Raw genomic sequence first — 12,209 nt, 5'->3', positions numbered from 1 at the left:
AATAAGAAATTTAGAAGCAGGACTATCATAATTTCCATTTGGATCTGTGTCTAAATGACTTTTGTTATACTATCTTCTGTGGAATTAGGGAGAAAAAATTATTGTTTAATTAATATCATTTATCAAAATTAATTCTCCAACAATTCCGAGACATACTCAATTTACTTCCCAGTTTAGTTCAAACCCCCATTTTTTTTGACAATTGTAACATTACAACTAAAACGAGCCTTCCTTCTCTGCAAAAGAGAGTCGAGAAGGAAGGCTTATAGCCGTGTGCATATTAAGCTGCCAGGAACACTCCGAAAGCAGCCATATCTTTGAAATGCAAACACACACACAAGACATCCTGATACGCATAGTCCTCAATTTCACTAGTAGAACGTCTCCCAAATTAGTTTCTGAAAAAGAGCAATTCTTTCCCTTCAATACTGAACACTCACCTGCTCACAAAGGAGGCTCCCGTTTCTGGTGCCTCCTTTCTCACAATCACAGGATTTGCAAACATCGACGGCTGAAGGGTCTGCTCCCACTGGTCGGAAAAAGTAGTCCTCACACAGCTCACAGTTCCTTCCTGCGTCAGGGAAAGGTCATGCGTTATGACTCCCAAGTCATTAGAATTGGCTGCATAATTCAGCATTTAAGACTGTATTCCTTTGAGGGAATTCTATAATTTTCGGGATGCCCATTTTAATGCCCCTTTCATCTCTACCTGCCAATTTAGTGATCCAGAGCATATGAAACAATGAACCTGTTACAAACTGTGCTTTACTTCATTAAACCCCCATCTGTTATATAATACCACATTTCTAAAAGGCTGCGCTTCGCAGGGGCCCACACATTTTCAAAGAGTTCCTTTCTACACTTAAAACTTGAATTTCCAGGTCCAGGTGCTGAATCAAAATCAAATAGGAGAAATTTCTACAAGTGTGGTAGATGATAACAGTCTAGGTAGAAGCAGCTAGGTATGTATGTATTATTATTTCTGAAATGTTTTTTTCCAGAACTAAATATTGCAAAATAGGAGACAGCTCTTAAGATAATTACTTTATAGTTAACATGATTCAAAGGTAATGCTTCTGTTAGTACTTAGGGTCATTATTTTTCATTGCAAATAGCTATAGAAATTTAATATATTTAAGTATATCAAATACATTTCATATTAAATGTTAGAATAGGCTGACATATCAGAAATATCAGGTAATTCCTACAGTTTACTATTTACTAACCAGAAATTTTTCCTTTATGGTTTTATACAGGAAAATAACCCAACATACAGGCAGTTTTTAAAGTAAATATGAGTAGCATATCAGACCACTGAAATAAGCAGAAATATAACTCGAGGTTATTAATTTCCCCTTTAAACATTATGTATTCTGTTCAAATATTTCTGAAATTGGCCCAGTAGTAGAGGACTATGGAAATAACTTAATCAAGTAAAAACTCACATTCTGATGGATATGGGCCATGGACTAATTAAAAATTAAATGGAGTTACAGTATTTCTAGAATATTTCCATTTACATATGCTGATGACTCCCAGCTTTGTATCTTCAATCTAGAAATATCTCCTCGGTCATTCAATGAATATTTATTGGGTGATTACCATGTTCCAAATACTGTGCTAAGTGCTGAGGATACAGTGGTGAGTAAAATACACACCACACCCTTCTCACACAGCTTTCCTGTCATCTAATGGGTAAGATGGATCTTAATTAATTACAAGAATATACATTTACAAACTGTGATAAACATAAGGTGCCACTAAAGTACACTGACGATGCTAATCTTTTCTGAGGTGTCACAAAAGGCTTTCCTTAAGAAAGGGGCTGCAGAATTGTGTTTCCAACTGCCCACGAGAGTTTCTCCTATGCCTCCTGGAAAGACACAGTGAATACATGCAAAATGCAAGTGGCCACCTTCTTGCTAAGGTCGATCCACCTGTGTTTCCTGTCTCAATGGTTGACACCAACACTGACCCAATGTTAGGCAAAAGTCTTGACCCAACGTTCTTCCTTCCCTTCCCTACACCCTGCACCTTGCTCAGAAAACACTGTCACTTTCCACGCTACACATCTCTTGGATCCACTTCTCTCTGTCCACATGACCGTGAATGGCCTCCAGCATCAGTCCTCACTGGGATGCTGCTGCAGTATCCTACTCACTGAAACTACTTCTCACCCTCGCCGGTGCTTTCCCACTTTATGACCAGATGAGTCTTATAAAAACACAGAATTTATCATATCTCGTTCCTGTATAAATCCCTTAAGTGGCATTTCATTAACCCTAGGAGAGAAGCCAAACTCTTTATCACAGTTTATAAAGCCCTCTGCAATCTGGACCCTGCCTTCACTCCTAAAACCCTTACCATCAGCCATTTGTCCTTCCATCACTTTTCCGAGGGGGCCATGTTTTTCTCTCCTCTGGGCTGTTGTACAACTGTTTCTCTTACTGAAGACCTTTGTTTACCCCCTCCCTCAACTGTCCTTCCTTTCACTCCTTCGCCTGGTTAACTCCTACTGTACTTACCCTCTCTTGGCACTCATCGCACAACTTTGTAATTGTTCCCTCAATTGTGAGCCTTTCCCACTGTGTAAGTCCACAGACAGGAATATTCATTATCTTGTTAATCTTTATATTCCCAGCACCTAGCCAAGTTCTTGTGTGACATTTTAGGTCATCAGTAATTATCTAATAAATTCATTCAGTCTTCAGAGTAGCACACTTTTAAACCCATCAGACCTGGGCCATTATATTTGACAAAGTCAAAGATTGCCTACTTCTGCTCTTGACATACTAGTCCTTTAGAAAATACTATTTTTCAATGACTAGCCAAAATGCTGGATGATTTTAGAACAAGATTTTGATAATCATCTTCTGCATTTAATTAACATTTTAAAAAAGAATCATTCCAGGCTACCAGAGTCCATGCCAAATTAGAATAAATATAAACATCTCCACATGAGAATTCAGACATAATAGAAGATGAGGGTCACACGAGAAAACTTATTTTAAGAATGAACATATATATATATATATATATATATATATATATATATATATATATATATGTATTTAAACTAATAATTCCTGAGTTACCCAAATATAATTTATTCAAATGCTGTGAGTTAAAAAAAAAAAAAAAAAAAAACTTGTTTGAAAAGATATAATCTAGGACTAGACTACTATTTCTGCAAACTATCTAATTAGTGGAGATTATGAAGATTTCATGAACCAGCTTTGGTTTTCAAACGTAACAGTCTGAAAGCACTTTTGTTAAATGAGATGTAATAACCTAATGTAAAATAACGTACATTGTCTACAGAAGCCCAGGGGCCTCCAAAGCCAATTCAGCCTTTGTTTATGTTGTGTTATTTGCTCGTTACCTGTTGTGTTGTGCTGACAATCGTCACAGACTCCTCCACCCCCTCTGTGGTGCTCAGAGGGAAACGGGTCCACAGAGATGTCGTAGTGGCAGCTGCTGGAATGCCCATTGCATTGACAAGGTTTACAACTGAAAGCATGGAATTGATCACCTTGGCGGAAAGGCTTGTCGTTATAAAGGGGCAAGCAGCGATCACACTGGAACGATAAAGGAAAATCAGAACACTAAGTACATACAAAGCTGTGATTGCTTTTCATTTTTATTTTTATTTACATAGCAGGCACTTTTACTAGCTGGAAAGCTAATATCAAAGAGTGAAACCCAGCAACTAGTGTATTTTTAATAAGTTTTTACAAACCAGAAATTAGTATACTGTAGGCATGGTAGTGTGGAACTGCAAGCAGCCGCCATGGAAAACAGTCTTAATAACCAATGGGGAAAAAAAAAAAAACTATGATTGGCCTATGACCTCTCCTGTTTTTTTGTTTTGTTTTGTTTTTGTTTTCTTGTCAACACTTTAAAAACTCAGTTCCACAGGTGAAGGGCTTAGAAGTTGCCACACCATCTAACAAGGATGAAGCTGAAAAGACTACAGAATCAGCAACTCTTCTTAGATCCAAAGGGGAAGACACAGGCAAATGGCTGCCCGGAAGACTGGAGAGAAACAGGCAAATACAGGAAGTCTCAGCTGTAGGAGCAGAGTCTCACAAGTACAGGGGTCCACGGAAAACAGTGCTGGGGTAGAAAAACCAGAACTATAACAGACAATGCGCCGGAGGTTCAGCATGCACAAGACTGAGAGCTGAAAACTGTGGGGGGTGTCTAGTTATGAAGGGGCCCCCACAATTTTGTGAGATTTACTTGCAGGAGCTTGACTACAGAAAATCAAAGATAAAGAAAAAACAAACAAACGAAAAATACTAAAAGGGGAAAACGCCTAACTTATAGAGGAACAAAGATAAGAATTACATCCAACTTCTCCTCAGAAACCTTGAAAGCAAGACGAGAATGGATTAAAATATTTACTCTGTTGAGAGAAAAAAACAAAAACCTAGAATTCTGTATTTGGCAAAGTTATGTTTCAAAAGTAAAGGCGAAATAAAGTCTCTCTCAGACCAACAAATAGTGAGTGAGTGTGTTGCCAATAGACTTGCCTTGTTAGAAATGTTAACAAGAATTTCTTTAGAAAGAAGAAAAAGAATATAGATCAGAAACTCAGAACTAGATAAAGACAGGAAAAGCACTAAAGAAGGATTATTATTTTCAAAATAATAATACAACTGGATTTGATTATATATGTTTATGTACATACTTACGCATATGTAAATGCTTATGTATGCTTACATATAAGTGAAATGAATTACATAATAATACAAGAGACAGGAGGAAGGAGTTAGGATTATCTTGCTATCAGAGGATACTTATATTACCTGTACACTGGTATAGTGCTATTTGAAGGATGACTGGGATTAGTAATAAATGTATTGCAACCTCTAGGGCAACTACTAAAAGAGGTTAATAAAAAAGAGGTATAACTGCTATGTTAAGAAAGGATGGAAAACAGAATCATATAAAATGCTCAACTACTACCACAAAAATGCACAAACAAACAATAAATCTAGACACAGATATGATAGCCTTCACAAAAATTAACTCAAAATGGATCATAGACATAAATGTAAAACACACACACAAAAAATAAAACTCCTTGAAGAAAAATAGGAGAAAACCAAGATTATTTTAGGGATGGTGATACCTTCTTAAGTACAACACCAAAGACACGATCCATGATAGAAATAGCTGGTAAGTTGGACTCCATTAAAATTTAAAAACTTTTGCTCTGCAAAGGTAATATCAAGAAAATGAGACGATAAGCCACAGACAGCGAGAAAATATTTGCAAAAGACACATTTGATCAAACACTTCTCTAAAATATACGAGTATAAATAATACTCAAAACTCAACAGTAAGAAAACAAACCACCTTATTAAAACATGGACCAAAGACCACAACAAACTCCTCACCAAAGAAAACATACAGATGGCAACTAAGTGTATAAAAAGGTTCTCCGTAATATATGTTGTCAGGGAAATACAAATTAGAACAACAATGAACTATCACTACACACCTATTAGAATGCCAAAATCTGCGACACTGACAACACCTAATGCTAGTCAGGATGTGGGCATGAACTCGCATACCTGACTGATGGGAATGCAAAACGGTGCAGCCTCTTTGGAAGACAGTTGGCGGTTTCTTATAAAACTAAGCATACTTTACCATATGATTCAGCCATCGTGCTCCTGGGTATTTACCCAAAGGAATTGAAAACTCATGCGCATACAAAAATCTGCTTATGAATGTTTATAGCAGCTTTATTCATAACGGCCAAACTGGAAGCAACCAAGACGTCCTTCAGTCGGTGATGAATAAACAAACTTTGGTACAACCGGACAATGGAATATTATACAGTGCTAAAAGGAAATGAACTATCAAGCCAGGAAAAGACATTTAGGAATACTAAATGCATATTACTAAGGGAAAAAAAGCCAACCTGAAAAAGCTATATATGATTCCAACTACATGACATTCTGGAAAAGGCAGGACTATGAAGACAGTGGAAAGATTAGTGGTTGCCAGGATTTCAGTGGGGAGTAGTGAGAGGCGAGAGGTGAATAGGCAGAGCACAGGGGACGTTTAGGGCTGTGAAAATACTGTGCATACTATTATAATTATGGATACAAGTCATTGTACATTTTTCCATACTACAGAATGTATAACACCAAGAGTGAACTGTAAGATAAACTTCAAGACTTTGGTTGATTATAACAATAAACCTATCAATGTAGGCTTATTGTTGATGAAAGAAAGGAAAGGAAAGGAAAGGAAAGGAAAGGAAAGGAAAGGAAAGGAAAGGAAAGGAAAGGAAAGGAAAGGAAAGGAAAGGAAAGGAAAGGAAAGGAAAGGAAAGGAAAGGAAAGGAAAGGAAAGGAAAGGAAAGGAAAGGAAAGGAAAGGAAAGGAAGCAAGGCAGGAAGGCAGGAAGGCAGGAAGGCAGGAAGGCAGGAAGGCAGGAAGGCAGGAAGGAAGGAAGGAAAGAAGAGGCATCCTGGTGAGAGATGAGTGATGTTGGTAATGGGGCAGGCTATGCATGTGTGGTTGCAGAAGGTATGTTTGAAATCTCTGCGCCTCCCTTTCAATTTTGTGGTAAACCTAAAACGTTTTTAAAGTAAAATTTTCAAAAAGGAAATAAGGATAGTTTTAAAAATCAGATCGGTTGCCTTATCATGAAGTGAAAGAATGCTTTACATATTTTGGATAGGCGTTTCATTCATCCTGCCTACCTCCCACCAAATACTCAAGAAGCATTTACTGAATTATTTTTTAGAGACTTCGGTGGCTTAAATTGTACCCTCCCCAATCATGTCCACCTAGAACCTCAGAATGTGACATTATTTGGAAATAGGGTCTTTGCAGATGTAATTCACTGGGGCTCTCAACATGACATCATCTTGATATAGGGCAGGCCCTAATCTAGCAACTTACATGATGACACAGACAGAAACAGAGAAGTCCATGAGAAAACGAAGGTAAAAACTGGTGTTATATGACCATAAGCCGAAAACACCATAAATGCTGGGAATGGCAAGAAAGGGTTCTCTCCAGCGCCTCTGAGTAAGCATGGCCCTGCTGACACCTTGATTTCAGACTTCCGGCTTCCGAAACCGTCAGAGAATTAATTTCTGTTGTTTTAAGCCACTGAGGTTGTGTTCATTTGTTGTAGCAGCTCTAGAATACTAACAGAGACACTGTCCCAGGACATGGCACTACTAAAATGAAGACTATGCAGCACTTGTCTTTAAGAAGTTGCGAGAGCGATGCTACAACATAAACTGCCTGCAGTGTACTGAATGCATCAGCAGAGCATTCAGAATTAATTTTCCAGAATTAGCGGTATCTGCACTTGTCTCTAAAAGGAACACGTGGCATCACTTGGTCAGATGTAGGGTGGCTAGCGGACCAGAGGACAGACAGGCCGCGAACATATAGCACAGGCGTGGGGCCGGAGAGGACGTGGTGGGGACGGAAAGTGCGTGGGTCTCACGGTGGCCAGAGCAGAGAGGGGGCGGGAGGGTGGGGGTGGGGAGGACAGAAGGTTGGGGAGGGCAGGTGGAAGTACAGTTTACCTTGAACAGAGGGAGGTTAGGGGCGCCCCAGACCGTGGAGCAGTCACAAGGGCGTGCAGATCTTTGCACACCTGTGTCAGCCCTTCGCATGCGCAGATTCAACCAGCCGTGGATGGAAAACTATGCAACGTCCGCAGCTGGGAAACTGCAGCTGGAAGGGGCATTGCTGTTTTCCACCTGTGAATCCACCCATGCAAAATCTGCAGATAGCAAGGGCCTACTGTAGTCGCTGAAAAGCATCCACAGGTGAACTGACCAGCACAGCTCAAACCCACGTGGTTCGAGGGGCAACCATAATCTGACCGTCTTCGTCCACCACGCTAAAGACTCTGTTTTATTTGGTAGACAACGTAGACGAAACCAAGATCTTAAAGAGGGAAAAAACGATTTTCACGCGATTGTCACTTGCTGACCGTGTGATTTTCACACCTGTCACAGTCTGGCCACGTGATTTTCATGCCATCATCACGTGCCGGCCACGATTTTCATGCGAACATAACCTGCCAGTCACTAGATTTCCATCAATCGCACATGTTGGCCACATGATTTTCACGCAACTGTCACCTTTTTAAGATGACAATATTGATTTCTGATTTCTTAGACAAATATAAACATAGTTTTTTTTTTTTTAGTTAGTGACAAACTCTTTAGCTTCATTAATCCCATTCAAATTTTTGTTTTACTTTTGTCATTCAATTAATTTATTCAATTAAATGTTACAAACCATTATTTTTATCATTTGGTACTCTAGGTCCTCATTTAAGCACCCATTCATTTTCATGTTTCTTTATATTCTTTCCTGCATCACCTCCCACACTCCTCAGCCCCCAACTTACTTTCCTCCTGGTTGTAGGATTTCTTTAGTTCTATTTTAAGTGTAGCTCTACTAGGGAAAAAAAAAATCTTAAATTTATTAATTAGAAAATGTCTTTATTCCATCCTTGATTTTGAAGGTTATTTCTGATGATTACAGAATTTTGTTTTGCCATTTATATGCTTTCAACACTTCAGCAATGACAATACATTGTCTTCTGGCTTTCATTGTTTGTGTTGAGAAGTCAGCTCTTAGTTTTATCCCTTTTATAAAGGTAATCTAAGAGTATTTTAAAAGTTGTTAAATTTGTTTACATCTTTGTTATTCATTTCTGATCTTATTATGATCAGAGAATGTGGTCTTTAAATCACCTGGCTTTTGTAACTTATACAAGTTTTCTCTCATATATATTCGTAAATTTTGTCATATTGGAAAAGGAGTTTTTAGTATCAGTAAGTATATATATTGAAATATGTTTATTTCAATTGATTTACTCTGACTAATTTCTAAATTTCATAGTGTGCATTGTAATACATTTACTCTTCCAATTTTTTACCTTAATTTATTAACATTTTAGGAAATAAATATGTTAAAATCTCTAAGTTATTTTATTGTCTAAAAATATCTACTTGTATTTCTAATAGTTTTTGCTTAAAATTTTAGATACTCTTCTCATAAGGTCCATGTCAGCTTTATGTTCATTGTGAATTGCACTTCAGTATAGTTTTTTTGGGAGTTACACTTTCTAATTTATTTTTATGTCCTTCATATTATTTTTAACCTTTCAATTTTATTACAGTTCTATGATTATTAACTTTTCAGTCACAGATTGAGTTTCAAATACCACCTCTGCCATTTATTAGCCCTGTGTCATTGAATACCTCAAACAACAGTTTTCTCATCTGATAAATGGAGTATTGTGAGAAATAATGAGAAGATATTAAAGTCTCTTAGCACAGTACCTGTCACATTGTAAGCACTCAATGTAAGTTAGTCACTGATATTGTTGATTGCCTGAGTAATACTAATAGTAAATAAGAATACTAATAGTGAATAAGAAAAATAAAAACATAATTGAATATGTTACACCTAATAAACCTATGAAAAACAGAAAGAAGAATTAACAGGGATAAAACAAAAATAACTAAGAATATAAAAAACGATATTGATGAACACACAAGCTAAAGTTTAAAAAACAAAAAAGATGTCTCTGTCAAATCCAATGGAGAAAAACTTAAAACCAAATAGTAGAGACAAACATATAATTATGAGAGCATTTGTCCAATTCTGCATTAATAAATTTGAAAAATTTGAAACTATACGTAATTTTCTAGAAAAATACAAAAGTAAAATTATGTGGAAGAAAATATATCATGCATACTGGGAAATTTTACTGTTTATCATTTTACTTTTTATCTTATTGTGACAAAAAAAAAATTGTTTTACCCCCTAAAAGACTTTTAAGTGTACAATGCAATATTGTTAAGAATAGGTACAATATTGTACAGTAGATCTCTAGAACTTACTCAAGTGTATTACTGAAGCATTAAATCCATTTACAGTTTCCTATTCCCTCCAACCTCCCCTTGGCTATTGTTCCTGCTCTCTGTATTGATTATTGACTATTATTCCTGCACTCTGCTTCTATCATTTTTGACTATTTTAGATACCTCATATAAATGGAATCACGCAGCATTTGCAGATCAAACAGATCCAGGTTTCACTTGTTTTGGATAAATACCCAGAAGTGAGATTACTGAATCTAGGTTTAATGTTTTGTGAGACTACCCTACTGGTTTCCATAGTGGCTGCACCCTTTTGTATTCCTACCAACAATATACAATGGAATCAGTTTCTCCACATTTTCATCATTTCTGTCTTTTGTTTTTCTGTATAAGAGCCATTGTAACAGGTGTGAGGTGGTATCTCACCTTGGTTTTGATTTGCATTTCCCTGATTATTTGTGACATCGATCATTTTTCATATACATGCTGGCTATTTGTAAGTCTTCTTTGGAGACATGTCTATTCAAGCACTTAGCCCATTTAAAACTGGATTATTAGTTTATTTTGCTACTGAGTTGTAGGAGTTCCTCATATATTTTAGAGATGCACCCCTTATCAATACATGATGTATAAATATCTTCTCCCATTCTGTAGGTTACCTTTTCACTCTGCTTATGTTTCTTTGCTTGTGCAAAAGCTTTTTAGTTTGGCGGAGTCCCACTTGTCTGTGATTCAATATGTTGCATAGCCATTAAGCCATTGCCTGAGTCAATGTCATGAAGTTTCCCTTATGTTTCATTCTAGGACTTTCACCATTTGAGGTGGTACATTTAAGCTTTTAATCCATTTTGAGTTGATTTTTGTGTATGGGTCAAATTTCATTTTTTTTGCATATGGATATCCAGTTTTCCTAGTACCATTTGTTGAAGATATTATACTTGCCTCGTTGTGTATTCTTCATATCTTTGTCAAAGATCAGTTGAATGTATATGCACTAGTTTATTTCTGGCCTTTGTATTTTGTTTCCTTGATCATGTATCTGTCTTGATATGCCTATACCATAGTGTTTTGATTACTTTTGCTTTGTTATATATTTTGAAACCAGGAAGTGGAATGCCTCCATCTTTGTTTTGTTTGTTTTTTTCCTTAGATTGCATTAGTTATTCAGTCTTTTGTGATTCCATATGAATTTTCAGATTTTTTTTTTCTATTTCTTCAAAGAATGCTATTGGACTTTTGATAGAGATTACAATGAATCTATAGATGGCTTTGGGTAGCATGACATCATTGTAACAATACTAAATCTTCCAATCCGTGAACAAGGGAAGCTTTTCAATTTGTTTACCTCTTATTTAATTTCTTTCATCAACATTTTGTAGTTTCAGTGTACAGTTCTTTCACTGACTTAGTTAAGTTTATTCCAAAGAATTTTATTCTTTGTGTCCTATTGTAAATGGGGTTGTTTTCTTAATTTTCTTTTTAGTTTGCCATTAATGTAGAGAAATGCATCTGTTTTTCGTATGTTGATTTTTGTATCCTGTAACTTGACTGAATTCTTTATTAGTTCTTAGAGTATTTTTTTATATCCGTATGCTGATTTTGTATCCTGTAAATTTACTGAATTAATTCATTAGTTCTCAGAGATTTTTTAAAGGATTCCTCATGATTTTCTATATTTAAGAGCACGTTGTCTACAAACAAAGCTAACTGTACCTCTTTCTTTTCAGCATGGATTTTTTTTTCTTGCCCAATTTCTCTGGTTAAAGCACCAAAGAAGTGGTGTGAATGGATAACCTTGCCTTGTTACTGACGCTAAAGGACAAGCTTTCAACCTTTCATAGTTGAACATGATGGTAGCTGTGGGTTTGTCATATACGGCCTTTACTATTTGAGGTATTTTCCTTCTCTTCCTAGTTCATTGAGAGTTTTTCAATCATGAAAGAGGACGAATTTTGTCAAATGTTTTTCTGCATCTATTGAGATATTCATGTGATTTTTGTCCTTTATTCTATTAATGTGATATATCACACTGATTGATTTTTGGTATATGTTAAATCATTCTTGAATTCCAGGGATGAATCTTACCTGGTCCTGGTGTTTGTTCCATTTATTGTGCTATTGGGTTCAGTTTGCTAATGTGTTACTGAGAATTTTACATCTGTCTTCATCAGGGTTATTGGACTGTGGTTTTCTTGTTAAATGTTTGTAAGAATTCACCAGAGAAACCATCTGGTCCTGAGCTGTTCTTTGTTGGAAGGTTTCTGATTAGAGCACTCTGCATATTAGTTATAGATCCGTTCACACTTTCTATTTCTTCATGATT

The 12,209-nt window shown here is 36.4% G+C and overlaps 1 protein-coding gene across 2 annotated transcripts in view; it reads right to left on the bottom strand.

Moving 5' to 3' along the window:
- USH2A (usherin) overlaps positions 1-12,209 on the bottom strand; it is a 580,537-nt gene that overhangs the window by 487,007 nt on the left and 81,321 nt on the right. For both annotated transcript variants that reach the window (XM_088799150.1, XM_088799151.1), the window contains exons 9-10: positions 3,383-3,578; positions 441-571 (exon numbers count right to left, since the gene is read on the bottom strand). In XM_088799150.1, the coding sequence (XP_088655276.1) occupies positions 441-571; positions 3,383-3,578 (327 nt within the window). The remainder of the gene's footprint in view (positions 1-440; positions 572-3,382; positions 3,579-12,209) is intronic.

The sequence above is a fragment of the Rhinolophus sinicus genome, chromosome 6 (genome assembly GCF_057876585.1).
Source record: "Rhinolophus sinicus isolate RSI-liver-muscle chromosome 6, RSI-T2T, whole genome shotgun sequence".
In the NCBI taxonomy this organism is placed as follows: Eukaryota; Metazoa; Chordata; class Mammalia; order Chiroptera; family Rhinolophidae; genus Rhinolophus; species Rhinolophus sinicus.
This window is presented reverse-complemented; position numbering and strand designations above follow the sequence as displayed.